This window comes from Rhinolophus sinicus, chromosome 3 (assembly GCF_057876585.1).
Source record: "Rhinolophus sinicus isolate RSI-liver-muscle chromosome 3, RSI-T2T, whole genome shotgun sequence".
Lineage (NCBI taxonomy): Eukaryota > Metazoa > Chordata > Mammalia > Chiroptera > Rhinolophidae > Rhinolophus > Rhinolophus sinicus.
The window spans coordinates 92,341,847-92,364,571 of record NC_142503.1 but is presented as its reverse complement, the minus strand read 5'-3'; the positions used below and the strand labels follow the sequence as shown (position 1 = coordinate 92,364,571).

The window sequence follows — 22,725 nt, the reverse complement described above, 5'->3', positions numbered from 1 at the left end:
CTAAGCATCCAAGGAATCTGCCCCAGATGGTAGCCCTCCCCAGCTGGGCTGGAAGAGACCCCCCTGATCCCCAAGGCCACCTGCAAACGGGCTTCATCCTGCCTCGCTGCCATTCATTTGCTCCTTCATTCATTCAAATGTTGAGTGCCTGCAAGGTGTATAAAATCTGGTAGGTGAGACAAGTAATGATGTGATGAGAAGGCAGGCCCAGGATGCTAGGCGAGGACATAGAGGGGACACAGCACCCTATCCTGGCTTATCCAATTCCATGGCCTTCGACTCCCTCTTCCAGAAAGCTTCCCAGAACTTCTACTAGGAGTGACTTCTTCTGCCTCTAAGCCCACAACACTTCTCCGAAGCCCCATACACTGAAGTCTTATACAAGAGCGAGGAATGTATATGCATTATATCTCTATAGGTTGTCTCCTCTTTGGGGCAGAGCCCAGATCTCATCCATCTCTGCATCCTATCGAGCCCAGCACAGTAGCAGGGAATCAGAGTTCAATGGATACATATTAATTGTGTGTCTTTGAACCTCAGTGGAGTTCAATAGATGCATAACAGTTTGTGTCTTTAAGCCTCAGTTTTTTCAGTTGTAAAGTGGGGATAATAATTTTCCCTTCCTGATGTGGCCAGATGGAGCAAATGAGATATTGCACACAGTCCCCTGGCAAGCTGGAGGCTGTACAGCTCTGCATAGCCATAGGCTGTTGCTAATAATACAGCATTCTCAAGGCCAGAGCTGCACCCAGAGAGGAAGGGAGCAGGTGCCCCTCTGTCTGCAGCTTTTCTTCCTGCCTGACAGTGGTGGAGTGGCTCTCTGCATCTGAAACAACCCAAATGTGGGCAGCCAGACTGAAGTGAGAAGAGAAGCCAGTGGGAGCTCACATATCCAAGTTCCAAGTTGGCCTCTAGCTCAGGGTGGGTTACTTTGGGCAGATCATTCCCTTCTCTGAGCATCAGTTTCTCCATCTGCCAAGTAGCCTCTGGCTGGCTGGCAAAGCCCTGGTGAGAGTTGGAATGCACAGGAACCCCCACATCAATGTCCAAGTACTGTGCAATTGTGGGGTCACAGTGAGGTCAGCACCAACCCCTCTGCAGACATCACCCCTTCCCTTCCACCCCAAGACTGGGTCAGGCAGCAGCCCCCCTCCCTGGGAGACGAGGCAGTCTCAGAGTGGTGTGCTCAAATATTTATTGAATGAATAAGAGAATAAATGAACAAATAAACAAATGGGGCCCCAGGGAGAGTGCCACTCTGTCTCCTGAAGCATTAGAGCCCCCTTTGGACAGGTCAACAATTCCTCCTCTGCTTACCGTCTCTGCCACTTCCACTAGAGTCTAAACCATCATCTCTCTCTGCATTATTACAGTAGGCTCCTAACTGGTTTCCCTGCTTCCATCTTATTCTCCTACTAGTATCTATCTCTTCTCCACAGGATGACCCAAATCTTCTAAAAATTCAGATATTACGACTCTCCTCTGCTTAAAACCCTCTAGTTAGTTCCATAGTACTCTCAGGATGTCAGTAATCTTTAATGAGCTGACAAGGCTCTCCTCCCATCTCAATCCACCATCTTCCTTGAACCTCTGTTCAAGCCATCTGATTCTTGTTCTATTCCTCCAATAAGGACAGCTTCCCTTCCTTCTCCGTAAGAGTTATTTTCTTTCAAAAGCTTTCCGAGGACCCTCTCCCTAGACCAAGGATAACCTGCACCCTGCCCTGACTTAGCACGGTTCTTCCTCCTCACAACTCTGACAGGCTTTGATGTAACCATTGGGCTGTCTCCTGCCGGACTGTAAATTCTAGAAGAGCAGGGACGTGGTTTGCCCTGTGATCTGCCTATTCAGGAACCCTGCCTGGCACAAGAAGGGTCTCAAATACTTCCTGAGTGGCTGAGACTGAAAGTCTTTGAGAGTAGGATTAAACTCAAACCCATCAAGACATCAGCAGCAGAGGGTGTGGGTGTGTGAGTGTATGAGTGTGTGTGTCTCTGTGTGTCCTCACACTGGCCACATCTTCACTGTGACCGAACCCCCTTGCCTTTGCTGGGGTACCTCTATGCAGCTGGTTAAACTCTCACTCTAGCAGCATGTCTGAATGTCCCAGCCTGGCCCTTTCAATTCCAGTTTTATTGCAAACTGGCCTTACAATTTTAACAGGCCTCTCTCTACGTAGGTTAATCCCCTTTGAAAACAACAGTCAAGAACCCAGCCCGCGCTGAATGGGTAGATCAAACGCTCTTTGTCAGCTGCGAAAGATCGCTCAGTCCAGAAAATGTCGCCTTCACCCCAGGCTCTTAGGGGCCCTTCTGGACCCTCCCTTCCGGTCCTCGCACACGTAGCCCGCAGCAAGGCTCCGAGCCCGAGGTACGATCAGCCCCGCCCCACCGCCAGTAACGCAGCCCTGGACGCTACCAAAAGCTCCCAGGGGTGCGTCCCGGAGGGGTTGGTTCGAGGGGAGGAGCGGGCGCCTCCTTTGCCTTTGGTCCCGCCCCACCAGTTGCTGTGATTGGCTGTGCCGGTCCTAGGCTCTCCAATCAGGGGGCTGACGCGGAGCCACGGCTTCGGTTTCCACGCCTAGTGGGCTCTTACTCCCACTCCTACTTCCCTTCCCTGCCCGATCCGCCCAGCCTGGCACCACGGCGGTGACTCAGCAGGAAGGCGTGACACAACTGGGCCGGAAGGGCTGAGCCTCGCCGTCCGCTCCTGGCCCCTGAGCCGGTGGGACTGAACGGAGGATTTGTCGGCCGAGGTGGGAGTCCCTAGACCTAGTTCTCAAGCTTTCTGTGTGACCCAGGGAAACTGACGCCTTGTGCCCTTGGTTTCCCTCCCGTACACTGGAGATAGGACAAACACCTCCCTGGCGGTCAAGAGACAAGATAGTACTAGTTGGTAGGAAGAGCGTGGGCTTTTTGGAGTTTGTCCGTTCAGGGTGCGAATCCCGTCCCCTAGTTAGCTAGCTGTGTGATCCTGGCCATCTTTCAATTCTCGTGTAAAATCTGAGAACGATTTTGCCTCCATCTCAGGTTGTGACAGTGAAATGAGACAGTCTACACAAATGGGGAGGGGAAACAAAATGACTAAAGTTTCATAGGTGGCTGCAGAATTCCAATTAGGAGAGCCAGCTTTGACTAGCAAAACAAAAAGGACAACGTTGGAAAGCTGTCCTGGAGGCTAGGTAATAGACAAGATAGGGAGGCAGTTTTGCATAAGAAATGAGAAAGAACCCAATGGTAAAATGGGCAAAGGACTGGAATAGATATTTCTCCAAGGAAGATATGCAAATAACCCAATAACCACAAGAAAGGATAACATAATTAGTCATTAGGGAAATGCAAACCCTAACCAGGAGATGACACTTCACACCCACTAAGATGGCTAAAATAAAAAAGGGGGGGGTGGTGGAAGTGGGGAAATAACGAGTTAGCAAGGATGTAGAGAATTGGAACCCTTGTGCTTTGCAGGTGGGAATGTAAAATAGCACAGCCACTGTGGTAAACAGTTTGGCGGTTCCTCAAAACATTACGCAGAATTACCATATGACCCAGCAATTCCACTCCTAGGTACACAATGGAGAATTGAAAACAGGTTCTTAGACATGTATACATGAATGTTCTAGCACCATTATTCATAATAGCCAAAAGGTGGAAACAGCCCGTGTCCATCAACAGATGAATGGATAAACACAATTTGGTAAGTCCATACAAAGGAATATTATTTCACCATTAAAAGGAATGCAGTACATGCTACAAACCAGATGAACCTTGAAAACATTATGCTAAGTGCAAGAAACCAGACACAAAGGCCATATATTGCATGATTCCATGTCTATAAATGTCTAGAATAGGCAAATCCATAGAAAGTAGATTAGTGATTGCCAGGGGCTGAGGGAAGTGGGAATGGGGAGTGACTGCTAATGGGTATGAGGGGTTTTTTTGGGCAATGGTTCTGGGATTAAGATAGTGGTGGTGGTTGCACAACCCTGCGAATATACTAGAAACTAATGAATTGTATACTTTAAAGAAGTGAACTTTATAGTATGTGAATTATAGCTCAAGAAAGTTATTATTTTTTTAAAGCAATGAGCAAAAATGTGGGAGTCCGATGGCTTGCAAACAAAGGAGGAGAAGAAAGGAGGTAATAGGAGAGAGAGAAGGTCCCCACATTGGAACAGACCATTAGGGCTAATCAGTGAAAATTATTTGCGTGTGTGTGTGTGTGTGTGTGTGTGTGTGGACAAGGGCTTTTTAAAAACAGTATCTAATTTTAAATTTTCAGTGTTTGGCTCTTGCTCCAAATCATCAGCCAGGTGTGCCATGTGCCCAGCATGGCACTGGTGGAACTTTGGGATGAAAGGCTTAGTCAGTGACCAGGGAAAAGGAGAGTCACAGAGGAAGCAAAAGCAGATGGGAGATTCAGAAATCAGCAAAACTCAGGGGTGCTCAGCAGAATCCAAGCTAAGAATTCCTGAGGTTTTTGGTAGGGATGCTGGGTTTCCTACTTTAACAAGAGCTACCTGGCTGGGTCCTTTTCATTAAATCTTAAGAGGCAAGGTGCTCTCAGCAAGTTGAGCGAGGTGGGAGAGATTCAAGAGACTGATATGTGGAGCGCCTATATCCCTCATTTTCCGGTGGCTTCTCATTGCCCTTAGGTAAAACTCCTCCCCAGGGCCTAGAAAGCTCTGAGTGGTCTGGCCCTTCCCAGATTCTGATTCATGTCAGCATGTCCCTCTTTGCCCCGATCACAATGCCCTTCTCACTGGTCCTTCTGCAGGCCAAGCTGAATCCCCACTGAAGGACCTGGAATGGCCAAACGTTCATGGCCACCTCCCTCTCACTGCTGAGGCGCAGCTCACTCCCCACCTCCGCAGAGCTCCGCAGAGGCCTTCACTGACCACTCAGCGTCTACCACAACAGCCTGCTTTATGTTCTTTATAGCACTCGTCACTAGCTCACATTCTCTGGGCTACTGATTTGTTCAATGGCTTATCATCGATCTTCTCTTGAAGGTAATCTCTGTGCTTTACAAACCAGAACCTGGTCTACATCTCGTCTTGCTCTGCAGCCTTAGAGCCCAGCACAGTGCTGGGTCTAGCACACAGGTGCTCCAGAAATATTTGCGCATGCCCCCCATTTACTTGACAAATATTATCTGAGCACCTACTGTGTGTGAGATCCTATGTACAAAGGTAGGCGCAACAGACCCAGACCCCACCCTCCAAGGCCTCCTGGGCTAGTGGAGGGTACAGCCACGTTAGCAGTCTGCTGAGATGCAGGACTGAGTGGTGTCACTGGGGGAGGGAAAGGGTGCAGTGCAGGCTCCTAGTCCAGACTGAGAGGGGGTGGTGTCAGTGAAGGCCTTCTGGAGAAAAGGAAAGCTGAGACGGGAGGCTAAATAAGAGTTGACTGAGGGGAAGGAGGGGAGTGGGTGACGCGTATTCCAGGCAGAGAGAACAGCATGTGCAGAGGCTTGGTGGGAAAAGAGCCCAGACATTAGAGGAATTGAAAGTAGTTCAGCCTGGCTAGATCCTGGCAGTGAGTGGTGAGGAATGATGCTGAAAACACAGGCAGAGCCAGACTGTGCAGGCCCTTGAAAACTGAAGTAAGGAGTTGAGGACGAGAAGAGCACTGGGGAGCCATGGAAGGGGTTTGAGCAGGGGAGAGGCAGCCTCAAATTTGTAAACAGCTCGCTGTTCTTGTGATGTGGGGAATGGATTGGGAGACAGGAAGACAGTGAAGACGCAATGGTAAGAAATGTGGGGGTGGAGAGAAGTGGACAAATTCAGCACGGTTTGGGAGATGGAATCAATAGGATTTAGTGATTGATTAGGGGTTTTTTTAGGGGGTGTAGTGATTGTTGGAGATAACACCCAGGTTTCTAGCTTAAGTTAGTGGTTGGTAGTACTAACTAACCAGGGAAACCCACATCTGAGTGGAACAGGTTGAGTTTCAGGAGAGTATAGGGCACTCGAGTCAGCATTGGACTAGTCTGAGTTCCTCAAGGGCAAATGCCCTGTCTTGTTATCTGTGTGCTCCCGCCTCCACTGGGCCCTCACACATGGAACACCACATGTGCTGAATAAAACAGTGAACAGAACCAGTCTTAATAACTGGCTGGAAAACAGGTTTCAGGTAACCCCACAGGACATGGGCTAGGTTAGGCTGCTCTGATAGACAACCCCCAATCCCAGTACAACAACAAACATTTCTCACTCTCTATGTCCATCTTGAGACAACGAAGGCTTTGCTCCAGGTCGTCCTCAGGGACACTGGTTGATGGAGTCTCCACCACTTGGATCGTCACTGGTTACCTTGAAGGAAGGGAACTTGGCAGATTGTGCTCGGGTCCTTGAAGACTTCTGCCCGGGAGATATACTTCTACTCACATTTCATTGGTCAAAGCATGTCCTAGGGGGATGCTCAGGTCACGAGGACAGGGACGTGCATAGCTACCAGGTGCCAGGAAGGGGAAGAACTGGACATGTTGGTGACCGGTATTAATGGGCGTCAAAAACCTTAGGTTCTAGTCCTGGGTCCACTGGGCAAACTTGTAAAAGTCATTTCCCCTCTCCAAGCCTCAGTTTTCCCTGTCTGTAGAAAGGGACAAAAATGCTTTTCTCACAGGGCTGCTATGAGGGTCAAATGAGAGAGCGTCAATGAAACCACTTTGTTTAGATGTGAAAGGGGACTCTTAAGGGTGGGAAACTGTGATATTTCTTAGGACAATGGAGGGGCACACTCAAATGTTGGTGTGGCTGTGACCACCAGTTAAGCAGAATCTGAGTATCCTGCATTCAGATCTGGGGGCTGTGGGGTAGAGCATCCCTGTCTCACCCTGAATTCTTAAGCATTTTTATTCTTTACATTCCTCCAGCCCCCATCTCTCCAATACCACAGTGGGTCTCAGAGAGCTTCCTAATAAGTGGAGACAAAGCTATTACTGCCAAGAGCTGATGGAATTTGGAGCTAAGTGTCTGCCTCCCTCCTTGGCTAGGAGCCAGGACACAGGTTTAGGGCCTGTGGGAAGCAGAACAAGCCCTCCCCGCCAAAGATGGCCACGTCCTAATCCATTTTGCTGGTGAATATGTTACCTTACCTGGCTAAAGGGATTGTGCAGATGTAATTAAATTAAGGACCTTGAGATGGGGAGATCATCCTGGATTATCCCCGGGGGCCTAACATAATCACAAGAAGCTTCAGAGGATGGAAGAGGAGGCAGAAGAATCAGAAGAAGAGATTGAGATGGTAGAAAGAGCAGTCAGAGACTAATTGCTGGCTGGAAGGAGGTCATGAGCAGGCATGGAATGCAGCCTTCCAGAAGCTGAAAAAGGTAAGGAAACAGATTCCCCCCTAGAGCCTCCAGAAAGAACACCACCCTGCAAACACCTTGAATTTAGCCCAGGGAGAACAGTAACCTCCAGATTAGTAACCTCAGAACTGTAAGATAATCAATCTGTGTTGTTTTTAGCCACTAAGTTTGTGGTCATTTGATATAGCAGGCAGGATCCCCCACTTCTCTCTGCCCTTGGAGCGGCAAGTGAGGAGCACCAAAAGCAGCCCCTGGGGAAGCCCCGATGCTACTTTGCTCTTCCTCATCTGCCTTTCTGCCTCCTCTTGATTTTTTGTCTTCTAATGATTCTACCACCGTGTTATGTGACCTTGAGTAGACCCCTTCCTTTGTAGGATCTGGATTTCTCTATATGTAAAAGGAAAGCAGGGATGGGCCAGGAGACCCTTCTAGGGGCCTTCCAGGCCTGACACTGTGAGTCAGCATTTCCGAGATGTGATGGGCCTGCAGAGGGCTCTGTGATGATGCTCTTGAACCACCCTCCATTCCCAAGCCTCCAGAGAGTCCTAACCAGTCTTCCTGCTGCCACAAACAATGCACTTGTGTCCAAAGACAGGGGGGACAATGCTTTATTGACTTGGCACCTATGAATGGGTGGCTACAGGGCCCCAGGGTTCTTTGCTATTGCAAAGTAGAGGCTCTGTGATGGGGGCAGCATAAATCAGGGATGCTGGTTCCAGCTGCAGGGAGGGGCCACTGTCCCTGCTTTGGCCCCTCTAGTCCCCTTATCCAGCCAAGCACCATCTGAGCCTGGGCCCTCATGGAGTAGTCCAGGGCAACGACCCAGGTTCTCCCACAGTCCCAGGCAGTCTAAGGTAAGAGCTGCAGGCCTCTCCTGCCTGCCCTTTTCTTGGGGATTCCAAGATGGGAGGGAGTAAGGGAGTTACCTCATTTTCAGAGAGCCCCTGAACCTCCTGGCCTGGGTTCCAGGAAGGCAGAATCAAGGGTGCTATAATAGGAGCCCCACCAAAGAGGAGTTAGGAGTCATTCCCTTCCCCCCAGTTTTCTGTTTTGGCTGAGCAGAAAGTGGGAAGTTTCACTGAATTGGATCCACACAGCTGATGACAGGTGAGGTCACACAATAAGTTGATGGGATAGAGCCAGGCTCCCCCCTGCAGGACCACACCATCTGGGCAGGCTCTCTCCCAGGCCAGGGGAGGGAAGGGCTGAGTGAACTGCAGCTGTCACAGGAGGAAGACTTCCTGCAGGAAGAGGGGCAGGCCACCATAGGCTCCCAGAAGAGGTGGTCTGCAGAGCAGGCTGGGTCACAATGGCTGGCACAGGACACTGGCATCCTCGCTGTGGTCACAGTTGTGGGCATCCCAGCGGATGTGAGAGCAGAGCAGAAGAGCGCTCTCATCCCCACGGCACTTGACATTGTCTAAGAGGATAGGGCCTCGACCTGGGCCAAAGTGGGCCTCTCCAGGGGCTGCTAGAGCCTGGCCACAGCCCAGCTGGCGGCACAGGACACCGGCTGCCCGCAGGTCCCAAGCATCATCACAAACAGTGCCCCACCGCTGGCCTAGGAAGAGTTCTACTCGTCCCTCGCATCGGTGGGCTCCATTGGCCAGACGTAGGTGCCCTGTGGGGGGACAAGGCCTGGGGCTGGAAGGCGCTGACCCATGCCAGGCCATTCCCAAGCGAAGCCAGGGAAGGGGGAGATAGTGGAGGGAAAGGGTGGTCTGAGACACAGCACTGCCCTGGGAGCCACTGAACAAGGGCAGACAAACGAGATTAAAGTAGGATGGACATCAACCCAAACGCAGTCTTCAGGTGGAAGAACATGTACAAGCGTCTGTGGGGGTGTTCTGGGCATGCTGGGCACTCCATTTCTGTTCTCTGCTTATTCCTCTGTTCATAATCCCAGGACCTTAGCCCCAGGGCAGCTCCCTGGTCCTGTGATTGTGTTCCCTGAAGTCGTCTTGGTCTCCCTTCGCCCCCTGGGCTCCCCAAGCCAAGGAGTGAATTGTTTCATTTTTCTCCACAGGACAGGAGCCCCATCCCCTCACTTTGGTCCCGATTCTGAAACCTCTAGGTTCATCGAGTTTAAAACCCAAATCCCTCTCTCTGGATACCATACCTCTATTGATGAGACTAAAGACGAGCACAAAAGGACAAAGGTTTCAGAACCTGGCGCAAATCTGCTGAGCTATGTAACTCTAGGTTGTGATCTCCCCCAATTCTGGTCCTTCCCATCCGGATGCCTCCATCTCCGTCTTGGGGTCTGTGGTCACCTACCGTCCCTGGGCCGAGGAGTGGGCACCCGGGTGGTCTCAGAACCATCCTGCAGTCCTAGCTCCTCTGGGCCTGGCTCAGCAAGGACAAAGAAAAAGAGATGACTGTCACATTGGAGAACATGTTCCTTGAGGCCAGGTCACCTCCTACCCTCTCAATGGAAGCCTGATCTAGGGAACAACGAACTTCCAGGACCCTAAAGAACTGCCCCCCACCCCAGGGATCAGAAATGATGACTGCTTGCTTTCACCCTGGGGCCCAAAGCAGAATTCTTTGAAGCCTATCCCTTTGTGGCCAAGGCTACTAGGCGGGGAGTACCAACCGCGGGTGAAGAAATCAATTCCCACACCAATCAATGAACAGAAGCTTTTAAAAATGTGTCAGACTCTGCAAACACCTCTTTCCCTTGATTCCTCCCGAAGGTCAGACGCTTGATCCCCGAAAGCTAATCACCTGTTACTCTGCGGGTCCTTGACTCAGCAGAACAAAGACAGCCCCGCCCCATTCAGACTTTGAGATTTTGACCCTGGCCTCCGGTGACTCACCTCCGGCCTCACCCCTCATTGCCGTAAACCCCACGCCCTCTCCAGGCCCCGCCCCACTCTCACTGCAGAGGGCGCTCCGTCCCGCCCCGCCCACGCCGCGCAGCGGCGGAGTGCGTCAATGGGTGGGCTCCGCCTCTGCGGAGTGAGCGTCCTCTGCCGCTCCGCTCGCTGCAGGCCGCAGGGAGCACTCACGTGCGGTCCCGCCCATGTCGCCACAGATCCCACCCCGCCCGCGCCGCAGTGCGTGCCTACGTGCGGCCAGGCATTTTTCTCAGATGCTGCCTTGCCGCGTCCACTTCACCGTACGCACCTGCGCGCGCCCGCGGTGCAGTGCGTGCTTACGTGCGGCTCCGCCCATTTCTCAGATCCTGCCTTTCTCAGCGGGTGCCGCAGTACGAACCTGCGAGCGGCCCCGCCCATTCCTGGTTGGCCGCGCTGCCTGGCCCGCCTAATAGTTCCCCTTTGTGCGCGGTTCGACCACGCCTCACCTGAGCAGAGCGCGCCCGCATCCTCGTGGTGACCGCAGTTGTGCTGACCCCAGCCCAGGTGGAAGCAGTCGCTTAGGCGGGCCTCCGTACCGGCGCAGCCCACGTTGTCCAGCAGCACTGGGCCGCGGCCGTAGCCGAAGTGGCCGAGGCCCGTGGCGCCCAGCGCAGGCCCGCAGCCCGCCTCGCGGCAAGCCACGCGCGCATCCGCGAAATCCCAGTCATCGTCGCACACGGTGCCCCAGCCCCCGGCGTACATCACCTCCACGCGGCCGCGGCACGGGCCTGGGCCCCCCACCAGCCGCAGCCGCCCACCTGCAGGGCGCACAGGCCCGCGGCCAGAGAGGCTGGGCTGGAGCCACCTGCTCGGGTGCAGAGTCCCGGCCCCACCCTCTCCCACCCCCCCTAGAGGAATCCGTGCTCTTTCACTTACTTTTCTTCCCCGCGGCCCAGGAGGCTGTGGTAAACAGTGCGGTCTCCCTGGAAGGCAGGGCACCAACTCTTGTAGCTGCGGAGACAGGATACCTAGAGCATTCGAAGGGGACAAAGAGGCCTTCTGGCCTACAACAGAGGCGCTTACTGAGACACCCCCCCAACTGTGCGACGCCTGCCCCCTACATTCAGCCCCAACCCTAGAGTCATCATATTGATTGGTGTGGTGGAATCCTCAGCAAACCGGATTGGAATGAACCGAATCCTATATCCAGGCATTATCCTAGTTTCAATTCCAATGATAGTTTCAGCCCTAATTCCAAATGTACTTATATCCTTTATTCAAGCTTTATCTCAACCCTCTCACAAGGCCTCTCAATTCCCAACTTCAGTACCAACCCAAATTTTACTTCAGAGCTTTGAGGAAATCTCTTACTACCCCATCCCATCCTGCTGAACTTTTCAGAGGTCTGGATTTCATCCTTGCTCCATCTGCTCATCTGTTCTCTCACCCATCTCTACCATCTGGTCAAAAGCCCTGGGCAACTAGTCAGGGCCCTCTTCCTGTGGATCCAAACAGCCTTCTCAATTCTCAGCCCTACCCGCCTTACCCCTACCATTCTAGCCTGGAGGGCTACGCTCCTTACCCTCTGGCTCTGTGTGCCATGCCCAGTCCTCTCTTGTGACTGAGGGTAGCAGTGCTGTGAGAGTGGGGGGGGCCAGAACTAGAGCGAGAGAAAAGGGAGCAGGGTCAGCCTTTGGCTGTCAGGATGATGTCTCTCTGAAGAAGAAAACAGTTTACTTCCAGAGCTGAAGGCTCAGCTCCATTTGGGGTCGAAGAAGGTCTGTTCCACTTCGACAGCAGTTGTAATTTACTTGTGCTGCGTAGATGTACACCTCACAGTTTATACAGGGCTTTCACAGACATGCTTTCATTTCTGTCGTGCGCTCAGAAACCCAATGTGGGTCCATGCTGGGCATGCTGTGGAGGGCCATGCATAACCCTGTGAGGCTTGCAGAACAAGACTCATTATCCCAATCCTACAGGTAAGATAGGACTAGAGTAGGCAAGGGGTATACTCGAGACCAGGCAGCAAGGTTAGCCATGACTTTGCCAGGGCTCACTGTGTGACCATGGCTATGGCTCTGCCTCCCTGGGTTTCAGCTTTCCCATCTGTAAACTGGGAATGATGGCCTCTGGCATGGACAAGCATTTTATATCTTATAGAGTGGAGTCCATCTGTGAAGTGCCATTATTGGCCCTACTATTTGTATTTGCTCAGAAAACCTCTCAAAATGTGAGAGGAGCCAGGAGGGGGAATATTATAAGGGCATCAAAATTACTGAGAGCTGTGCTAGGTAATTATAGGAACATACTTGGGCTACAATGGAGTATTTCTGGGGCAATTCTAGAGTACTACCATGTTTCCCCGAAAATAAGACCTAGCCAATCAGCTCTAATGTGTCTTTTGGAGCAAAAATTAATATAAGACCTGGTCTTATTTTACTATAATATAAGACCAGGTCACATATACCATAATGTAAGGTAATGTAATATAATATATAATACCGGGTCTTATATTAATTTTTGCTCCAAAAGACACATTAGAGCTGATTGTCCGGCTACGTCTTATTTTGGGGGAAACAGGGTATTACTTTGAAGTAGTCCATGAAGAGTACTTAGAAATTGCTAGAAAAATCTATAGACATTCTTGGGGTAGTGCTAGATCGTTCTGGAGTATAGGTAGAGCAATATTGCCGTATTACACAGCTGTGGAGCTCACCACAAAGAGTACTGGGGTTCTCCTGGGCACTTCTAGAGCAGTCCTGGGGTATTAAAAGTAATTTCGGGGCCTTCCTGGATTGCTCTGGGAAACACCAAAGAAGCCACCAACCCGCTCCCGCCCAGACCCCACTCAGCCTCCTCCAACAGCAGGGCAAGGCTCCATCCCGCCCGCAGGCCCCGCCCCCCAGCCGGCTAGGCCCTCCCCGCCCGCCCAAGCGAGTCCCCCGAGCCAGCACCTGCGCACAGCGCTCCGGCATCCTCGTGGTGGCCACAGTTGTGCACGCCCCAGCCCAGGCTCAAACAAGCTGCCAGGCGGGGCTCGCCGCCTTCACAGTGCACGTTGTCCAGCAGGATGTGTCCCGTGCCGTAGCCGAAGAAGGCGTTAGTGGTGGCAGCCAGGGCCTCCCCGCAGCCCAGCTGGCGGCAGACCACGGTGGCGTCTGGCAGTCCCCAGTCGTCGTCGCACACTGTGCCCCACAGTCCGCTGTGCAGGATCTCCACTCGGCCCTGACACGGGCCCGCACCCCCCACCAGGCGCACGCTGCCCTCACCTGGTGACCGCGGAGGGGGTGGGGGTGGGGCAAGGAGCAAATCCCACAGGGCTCTGCCTCCCATCCTCTCCTAATCGAATGGGGTTCCACGATGCCCCAGGCTGGCCATATACCCACAGTGCATGTTGCCTCAGGACCTAAAACCCAGGAGGAGTTACTACTCACCCCCAAGGCACTGCCTTCCACAGCCCAGATTGGGGGTGGTTTGTGGGATCAGAGGACAGATTGCTTTGACTGTGTGACTAACTCCCTGCTCTTGCCAATGCTCTCCTCAGCATCTAGGTTGTGCTGCTGCTCCTTTAAGACTGTAGTGAAAGCCTTCTCACCTTTCCAGGCGCAGCACCAACAACTGGTCTTCCAGGAAGACCTCTCTGATCTCTGATGTATTGGACCCTCTTCCTCCTCTGGACTTCCTTGCCATTTCTGTCCCTCTTTTATGGTACTTTTCATTTTCTTGTTCTACATCATAATCAGCATTTCTGTGCATATCTGACTCTCCCATTAGATTAAGCTCCAGCCCTCACCTCTCTCACTTTCTCTAACTTTGTGCTGACTATTTTTAATTATTGCACAGGAATTAATCCTCCTTCCCTATCCAGATAGTGAGCAGCCTGAAGGAGTGCAGGAAGCAGGGTGGTGAAGGGGAATGACCAAACTCACCCATCGGTAATCCTTCTCTTCCCACCACTTAGGGTAGATATGGGAGACTCTTCTCTGGGACCCTCTCCTAAGCCTCAGGTGGTCCCCCACATTGCCCTTACTTACCTTTTCCATTCGGGGGAGTTGTAGGGGGCGCCCTACTGGTTAACACTTTCCTCGTTGGGGGCTGTGTGGGCAAGAACTCTAGGAAGGAATCAGGATGGAACAGAGGAGGACACATGGGTCTTTCTGTTCTCCATCCTCATACCCACAGATGTGGCAGGGCATGGACTCCTAAGGTACCCGCCCCTCAGGACCTCTGGCTATGCAAAGGGTCAAAGCAAGAAACCCTGGGGTATGACAGAAGAGAGGGCCCCCTGAGTCCAGAAAGCAGTGGCTCTAGAGGAATTCTTTTTGTTCTAAAAGCAGCATCACATCTCTTGAGAACTTGTCAGAAAGGTAAATTCTCAGGCCCTACCCCAGACCTGCAGAATCAGAAACTCTGGGATGGGGCCACAATCTATGTTTTAATGAATCTTCCAGGTGATTTTCTTGAAAACTAAAACCACTGCTCTCAGTCAAAGCCTCTCAGAGATTTCTGTTTCAGTTCTATGCCAAGTGGACCTTATGGCCAGTGTTGACCCCAATCATCTGGTTTTAAAAATGGGAAGGGGGCTCTGCTGGGATAATCAAGGCCCTACACAGAAGGAGTAATGTGGGTTTTAGGCCAAGGTCACATTGAGCCAGAAGCACCACTGAGGCCCAGGGCCCCTGACAGCCAGCCTTGAGCTCTTCCTCAGCACCGTGCAATGCACCACCGGCTTGGTTTTCTCCAGGGAACAGTGTTACTGCTGGGAAGTCCCTTTATTTATCTAGCCTTCAGCCCCTGCGGTATGCCACAGTCTGTCTGCCCTCCTAGATCACAGGCCTAGGCTCACCATCGCACAGGACGGCCACGTCCTCGTAGTGAAAGCAGTTGTGGACGCCCCAGCCTCGGCTGCCACACTCGCTCAGAGCAGCTTCCTGCCCACGGCACTCCACGTTGTCCAGCAGAATGGGGCCTCGGCCCTGGCCAAAGGCGAGGGGCCGCGGCACGGGCAGCGCCAGACCACAGCCCAACTGACGACATACTACATTGGCGTCCACCACGTCCCAGTCATCGTCACAGACGCTGCCCCAGGAGCCACCATGCAGGACCTCCAAGCGCCCCCGGCAGCGGCTCGGACCCCCCACCAGCCTCAGCTCTGTGGAGAGGGTTGAGCTGGCACCAGGGGGATCCCTGGGTCCAACCTACAGGATGCCCACCTTGCTGTGAAGCTGTGGGAGCCTTGGGAACAATCCCTTTTAGGTTTTATTTCTCCCTTTCTATAAAATGGGGAGACCGGTACAATCCTTTAGGGGGCATCTAGAGAACTAGAGGTATTCTGTCTGAGCATCTGAGTACCTGGGGTAAGGACAGGGTGGGGAGGGAGGAGCAGGGGCACCTACCTGGAAAGGGCATTGGAGTGGGCTGTAGGGCACTGGCTGAAACAGAGTGAGAAGCGCATTGGCCCTCTGCCCCCTCCCTTGGCCGCCTAGCCCCAGGAGCACAGCCTTCCCTCCCACCAGGGTCCTTACCATCATCCCACTCCTTTTTACTACACCTGCTTTCCCGAAGCCTCAGCTTCGCTTTCCCTGACTGACCCAGTTGGCCTCCTTGCTTCACCCCTCTCCCATTGGTCCGAGGGCCACCCCAGAGAGCTCTGCCTGAGACCCAGATCTGTTTAGCCCACTCCACTGCTACATTTCTCAGACTCCATTTCTTGCAGGAGTCCCAGCCCCTGAGCTTTCCCTACAAAGCCTTCTAGTATCTTCTGACTAGCCCTACCTTACTTCTTAAGCTCCCATCAGTCTTGTCTCTAGGACTTTGACCCTGCAGTCTCCTCTGCTTAAACAGTTCCGGCTCCTCCTCCTCATTACAGCCCTGCAGCTCCTTCAAGACCCAGCTTGAAGCCCCCTCCTCCAGGAAGGCTTTCTGGAGCCCTCAGAAGTACTCTCTATTCCTCTGAATCCCTGGGCACCATATCCATGCCCCTTTCCAGGACTTCTGCCTGGTGATGTGGCCACGCCTGTCTCATCTTCGTGTCCCCCAGGGTCCCCTGCCCAGAGTCTGTTACTCAGCAGATGCTTAGTAACTTTGCCTTAAAAATGTAAACTGGCTTTGAGCTTCATTCTGATTTCCCCCAAAAGTTTTACCTAGATGAGTCCTTCTGCTTCAACTCCCCTGTACGTACATACCAGGCACTGTGCTTACTGCTGTACGTTGCCTGACTCACTTAATCATTAGGACAACTTACAAGGCCGGTAGGATTTTGCAGATGGGGAAATTTCAGATTTAATGAAGTTAGGCAACTTGCTCAAGGCCACATGACAAAGGGTAGAACTGGTATTCCAACCCAAATAGCCACACTCTTCTTTACCATCCAATTCTGAGTACATTGTCTGGGACGGGAGGAGGAAGCAGGGAAACTGGCCCAGCATGGGGAATCGAAAACTCCATAATAGCCCCTCACTTGTGTACCGGGTGTTACTGCACTCAGACACTTTCACATACGTCACCTCAGAGAATCCTTACCACAATGCTCTGAGGCCTGTACTAGTGTTCCCATTTTACAGATGAAAAAACTGAGATTCAGTTGCTTTTTTAAGTTAGGATAATTCTTAGGTCATTTGATTCCATCTATTCTACCAGCTGCCTTTCTAATAGCCACTGGTAAGCCCACGTACTTTCCCTCCTTCCCTGTTTTCAATGTCCCCTGACTGCCTACACTCTGCGTACACTGAGCCCTTACCTTCAGCACTGAGCCCTCCACTGCCCCCAGCTCAGATCCCTAGCTTTCGTCAACCTTGGACAAATGTCAGAGCTGAAAAAATGCTGGAAACCACCTCATCTACAAACCACCTTCCCCCATAATTTTACAGCTGGGAAAACTGAGAGCCAGAAAGGGGAATGGTTAGGGGCTGGGGGACAGCACTCACCCAGTGGCAAGAGGAGGAGGAAGGACAGGGCTGGGGGGAGGGGTGCAGGGGCAGTGCTCCTGTCTCCGGGCCTCCACCCCCTGCTCTCCTCATCTGGCTGGGTACCAATTCTCATCTCCGCTTCCTTGTACATCCAGCCAGTCAATGGCATTTCTGATGGTTCCATCAAGGGGACAGTGGAGAAGTCACAGCTGGAACATCTGGAATTAAAGATGCCAAGGCACTTCTTCCAGCTGGAAGGGCCCAATGAGAGCTTCAGGGGGAAGTGACATTTCTACTTGGGTTTGGCATTCTGAGTGGAGGCAACAGAAGGAGCAACAGCTGGGAGATGAGAAGGACAGGGTCACAAACTGAAGGTAATGAGGAGTTAGGTCTGGCTACAGCAGAGAGTGTGTGAGCGAGTGGTGGGGGATGACGCTGGAGGGCTGCCTGAGCCCACACCCAGACAGGGCTGTGTGGCTGTGTGGGAGGTTCAGAGTTTATCCTGAGCGGAGGGCAGTATATCCCAAAGGGCGGTGTTGGTGCCACTGGTGGCAAGCCACATAAATTTAGGAGGAGATAGATGTACATTTATTGTTTTGATTTCACTGATTTTTTTTATAGTGCCTTCTATTTATGGAAAAGGATCCTGATTTTCCATTTATTGGAACAATAGAAAGTTGCCCTTTAAAGTTAATTTAAATCAGAAGAAATGAGGCAATTTAAAGAAAAAAATCAAGGAAATATAATTCCAATGACTCGCAAATATGAAAACATGGTGAAGGGCTGGGAGAGTAAATGCCATTTGGGATGCTGTGCCTTTTTGGGGTGGGAAGCCCTTGAGGATTTTTTTGTTAAATTTTGCATTGAGGTACACAACAAAAGAAGTGCATTAATCATAAGTATGGAGCTCAGTGAACATTTGCGCCGTGTAACCAGCACCCCAGAAGTGCCCCCACACCCCTTTTCCTCACCGACTGAAGGAAGGGTTGCTGGTTCAGGGCATGGTTCTGCTTGGGACATATTGAGAGTACAGGGACAGGGATGCCCCTCCCAGCACCCCCCACCTGTCCTTCCCCCTGGCATACAAACAGTCTAGTTGGGGAGAGGATGAAAACCTATCTGCATGTGGGCACAGGGTTTTCAATACCCCATTCATGGGGCCCAGGACAGCCCCCAATGGAATAATCAGCTTTTGTCCTCCCTCTGCCTGGCCTGGGGACAGCTGGGAGATGGGAGTTGTGAGGAGGGGGAGCCACAGTCCAATCTTTGCTAAGGGGGATCCATAGTGATCTGGGCCTGTCCCCCACTTTCCTAGGACTTGGGCCACCTACCTCTCAGGTTGCTGGGACACTGACACCCCAGGTCGGCCCCCACTATGTGAGTATGGGGACACAAAGCTTCCAGGGAACCTAGCCGGGAATCCTCAGGTCTCCCCATTGTATCCCCGCCCCCCCAGCCCAGTAGTGAGGGAGAAGCACCCTTCATCCTAACCCCACTGACCTCAAGTCCTAGCTGACCCAGTGGATCTTGAGGAGCCTGCCTACCTCCAGCTCCAAACTTGGCCCTAAGCCTGCTCCTGCCTCACTCCCTGGGAACCTTGGTCAAAATGAAGCTTAATCATTCCCTGCCCCCTATGAACCTGGCTGTCTAAAGCGTTCCCACTCCCTCCCCACCCTTTATTAGTGCACCTTTTGCCCTGAACTGCCTCTTTAAGTGCGGGGCAGGCAGCATAACACCATGGTTAGAAGCATCAGTGTGACCTCACTTCACTAAGCCTCACTGTCCTCATCTGTAAAATGGGGTTAGTAATACACTTACCTCTTGTTGCTAGGTGAAATAAGCTTAAGTTTATAAAAGGTTTAGCCCAGTGACTGACCCACTGTAAGTGTGATAGCTATTATTGTCATTATTACTGTCTCTCCAGCTACACTGTGAACCCTTGACAGCAAGGACCAGATCTTATTTAATGGTAGCACATGGTCCAGGGTGGGTACTCAGGAAATGTTTGTTGAATGACTGGATGAAGTGTAGGGCAGCAAAATCGTGGAATAAAGTAGTTAGAAGGGGTCCGGGAGAGATCCTCAAGGACAACTCCACATCTGACCAGTGGAAAACTTGTCTCACACACACACACACACACACACACACACACACACACACACAACACACACACCAGCAAAAGTGAAGGATTCATACCTGGGGGAATGTTCTGGGCTCTTTCTGTCCCTTCTTCTACAGTCAATCCAAGGTCAAATCATTTTTCTGCCCCCAGAAGTTTAGGAGGGGGTAGGATCTCCCAAATGCAAATCAACAGAGACTTTTCTTCTTTTCTTTCCAAAGCTGGGAGGTGAGCAGATGCAAAGTCCCTGTCCATGGAGCTGGCTGGTGGTCCCAGCCTGTCCCCACCCGACCTTAGGGGCAGAGGGAGGCAAAGGGAGAGTGGACGTGGCCTGCACAGTCTGGAGGAGCCCCAGAGAAGGGGCACCCAGGCAGAGGAGGAGCTATGGGGGTGGAGGGGCCCCGGCTTGGACTCTCAGGGCCAGGCAGCCCCTCCTTCTCCTTCCCCCTCACCGCAGGGCTCAGGTTTCAGAAAGGCCGGATAGGTCTCCACCCCTTTGCAGGGCAGCCAAGCATCCCCGATCTCCTGTGACGGCCCTGATCCAACCTTTCGTCCTGTTGCCTGGGGAGTCCCGTGACCCACGTCCCACCTTGGGGTTTGGAAACATGGTTGCAGGAGCCAGAGTGTGCACAGTGGGCTTCCCACATGGGCAGGGCCTGTGATTTTGCAGCCGATTTTGCCTTACTGTGGTTCCTCTTGAGTTCTGGTACCTTTAGGGCTTTTGTAGTTAAAGGTGACAGTAAGTGGCATGTAGCTTATTCTATAGTTTATAGCTTCAGCAAAATGCTGTGCTGGAATTCTGCACCTTCTGGCTGGAAGCACAGAGCTGGAGGCATCCTTGAAGTCCTGCAGGGTGGTTCCCAAACCTGGCTGTGCATCCCATTGCCCCCAGGGGCACATTTAAAAAAATATATACAGATTCCTGCCCCACCACTTCTGCCCCAGAGATTCCCCTCCAGCAGTTCAGGATGGGGTCCCCCTAAAAGTGTATTTCTGAAAAGCCCCTGAGGCTCAAACATGTTGGGGACCAGGGATATCTAGTTGAAGCTGTTTATGGTGCAGGTGGGAAGATGAAGGCCAAGAGCAAACAGCACAGACGCAGCACATGCCCCTCACGGGACTTAGTTTCCTGACTCTAGGCCTCCTCTTGCTTCCCACTTTATTTGGGGAAAAAGAAAACTCTGATGGGAGGTCTGCCGTCACTCTGCTCCCATCCGTCCTTTCCTCCTGCCTCTTCCTTCCTTCTCTGGCCTGAGGAGCTGCGCCCCCGCAGTCCAGACCCCAGCTCCTTCTGCCTTCTCAGGGACCTCCCTCTCTCCATCTGCGCAGCTTCTTTCTTCCATAGTCAGCTGCTCTTTCCCAACTGGATTCTTCCATCGGGCTTCTAAGCATACTCTGCTCTCTGTCATTAAAACCAAACAGGGGAAAACTCTTTCAACCTGCATCGGTTAGGTCGTCGGTCGAAATGTCCAGGCCCTTGTCTCCCGGCCGTGCTGTGTCACTGGCTGGGAGACGACTGGGAAGAGTGTGGCCTTGGCTCAAGCGCTGCAGTAGATCCGGGAGGGGCTAGACTAGAGGCTGTCAGCTGACTGCGTTCCTCACAGCTCCTCTCCAGGGCAGAGCAGTGCTTCCCTATGCCCTGCTCCTCCAGTTACTGCCCACCTCGCCTCCCTATCACAGCCAAACTTCTCTGAAGAGCTGTCTGCAGGCACACCTCCACTTCCTTACCTCTCACTCACTGCTTGCTGGCACCAGTCTGCCTTTGGTCCTCACCACTCCAGTGAGGCAACTCTTCCTAAGGTCACCAGGGACTTCCGTGTCATGAGATTCAAAGGACAATTTTCATTCCTTGTTTTAGTGAGAATATGAGCTCTGATACAGCAACAGAGAGAACCTGTATTCATCAGTTTTTGCTGTGATAACATGCAGAACAAACAACCCCCAAGTTGCAATGGCTTACAGCAATAAGTCCTTTCGTCCCATGGTCCTGCATGTTGGCTATGATGGCTCTCTTTCAGGCTGTGGGTTGGGTGCAGGTCTGTTCTATGTGTCTCTCGTTCCAGGACCCAGGAAAGGAACAGCAGTTACCTCGGGAATGCACCTCCTGGAGAGGAAAGCAGAAACCCAAAGACCAAGCAAAACCATGCAAGCACATTTAAAGCCTCGGCTTGGGTGTGCTACCCATCCCATCTGCTCATGTTTTATTGTCTAAAGCAAGTCACATGGCCAAGCCTGTGATCTATCAGTGGGGCAGGGGAAATATACCCCTCCCATAAAGGGGAGGAGGAGAAAAAATGAATATCGTTGAACAGTGCTATAACCCACCAGAAGATAACAGACTTAAACAATATCCAATTTTATTTTTCTGTCTCACTTGCAAGTCCTAGTAGGAGATATAGAACTGCTGTGACAACTCATGATTGCTAAGGATCTAGATTCCTTCTCTCTTGTTGCTCTGCCATCCTTAACATGGAGCTTCCTTCTCATGGTCCAAGAGGGCTGCTCCAGCCTCTGCCATCAAGCTTTTATTTCAGCCAATGTATCAATCAGATCAAGCTTTTCCAGAAAACCCCCAACAGATGTCCCCTTAAGTCCTGCCCCATCCAAGTACCATAGATTGTGTAGCTTAAACAACAGAAATTTATTTTCTCACCAGTTCTGGAGGCTGGAAAGCCCAAGATCAAGATTCTGGCAGGGTTTGGTTCTTGATGAGGACCCTTTTCCTGGTTTGCAGTTGGCTGCCTTCCGACTGTGTCCTCCCATGGAAGGGGAGAGCACTCTTTGGTGTCTCTTCTTATGACGACACTAATCCTACGGGATCACAGCCCCACCCCGATGATCTCATTTCATCTTAATTCCCCCCTAAAAGCCCTATTTCCATGTCTAGTCACATTTGGGGTTAGAGATTCAACATGAATTTTGGGGGGACACATGAAGTCCATGACAGACAATGAAAGGGGAAAGACAGAAGAAATGGACGGCATGCTCCTGCTCCATCCTTAAATGGAATGACCACAACCCTTCTGCTCCATCTCATGGCGAGAACTTCTTGTCATGGCCACAGCCCAGCTAGGAATTCTAGTCCTGCGAAGAAGGGAGCGCAGATACCGGGAGACAATTACAGCTGCTTCATTGTCCTTGTGTTACTTGATATCTCAGCAGCGTTTGAAACTCTATCATTGACAGTGCTTTTGGCTACAAGTAATGGAAAACACAAGTCAAAGTCGCTTAGAAAGGGGTTTTATCTCACTTAACAAGAAGTCCAGAGGCAAGGCCATTTCAGGACTGGTTAATTCAGTGGCGTGACATCCTCAAGGACCTGGGTCCTTCCAATCAGTCTGCACCGCCATCATTAGCAAGTTGGTTCCTTCTCTTGCGTGGCTCTCCTCATGACTTAGGATCATGGCCTCGATTCTGAGTATTTAAAGCAGGGGTGTCCAAACTTTTTTCAACGTTTTTCACCAAGGGCCATATGCGGTAAAATACACAAACAGCTGGGCCACTCACTCGAGGTGAAGTACGTATTGCCTCACCTGGTTTATTTAAGTAAACTAAATATATTTTTGGAATTTGCTGCAGGCCA

The 22,725-nt window shown here is 51.8% G+C and overlaps 1 protein-coding gene and 1 long non-coding RNA gene across 6 annotated transcripts; one reads left to right on the top strand and one right to left on the bottom strand.

Moving 5' to 3' along the window:
* The first annotated feature begins 230 nt into the window (after nt 1-230).
* On the top strand, nt 231-9,510 carry LOC109458839 (uncharacterized). Of its 2 annotated transcripts, none has more exons than XR_012494910.2 (4): nt 231-2,755; nt 4,777-5,011; nt 6,877-7,332; nt 9,338-9,510. It is a non-coding gene; the product is annotated as an uncharacterized LOC109458839 (long non-coding RNA). The 2 variants fall into 2 exon arrangements; XR_002139293.3 differs by having other exon boundaries at nt 231-3,696.
* SSC4D (scavenger receptor cysteine rich family member with 4 domains) lies at nt 7,902-21,053 on the bottom strand. Of its 4 annotated transcripts, XM_019752817.3 has the most exons (11): nt 19,220-21,048; nt 17,042-17,241; nt 15,512-15,547; nt 14,962-15,267; nt 14,150-14,227; nt 13,070-13,384; nt 11,695-11,772; nt 11,049-11,123; nt 10,619-10,930; nt 9,589-9,657; nt 7,902-8,932 (listed from the first exon to the last, which is right to left on the bottom strand). In XM_019752817.3, exons 2-11 carry the CDS (start codon nt 17,205-17,207, stop codon nt 8,616-8,618), a joined length of 1,752 nt encoding a protein of 583 aa, XP_019608376.1. In that variant the 5' UTR covers nt 17,208-17,241; nt 19,220-21,048; the 3' UTR covers nt 7,902-8,615. The 4 variants fall into 4 exon arrangements, with proteins under 4 accessions (XP_019608376.1, XP_019608381.1, XP_019608378.1 ...); XM_019752822.3 differs by lacking the exon at nt 10,619-10,930 and having other exon boundaries at nt 19,220-21,053; XM_019752819.3 differs by lacking the exon at nt 11,695-11,772 and having other exon boundaries at nt 19,220-21,050.
* Between the last annotated feature and the right edge of the window lie 1,672 nt (nt 21,054-22,725).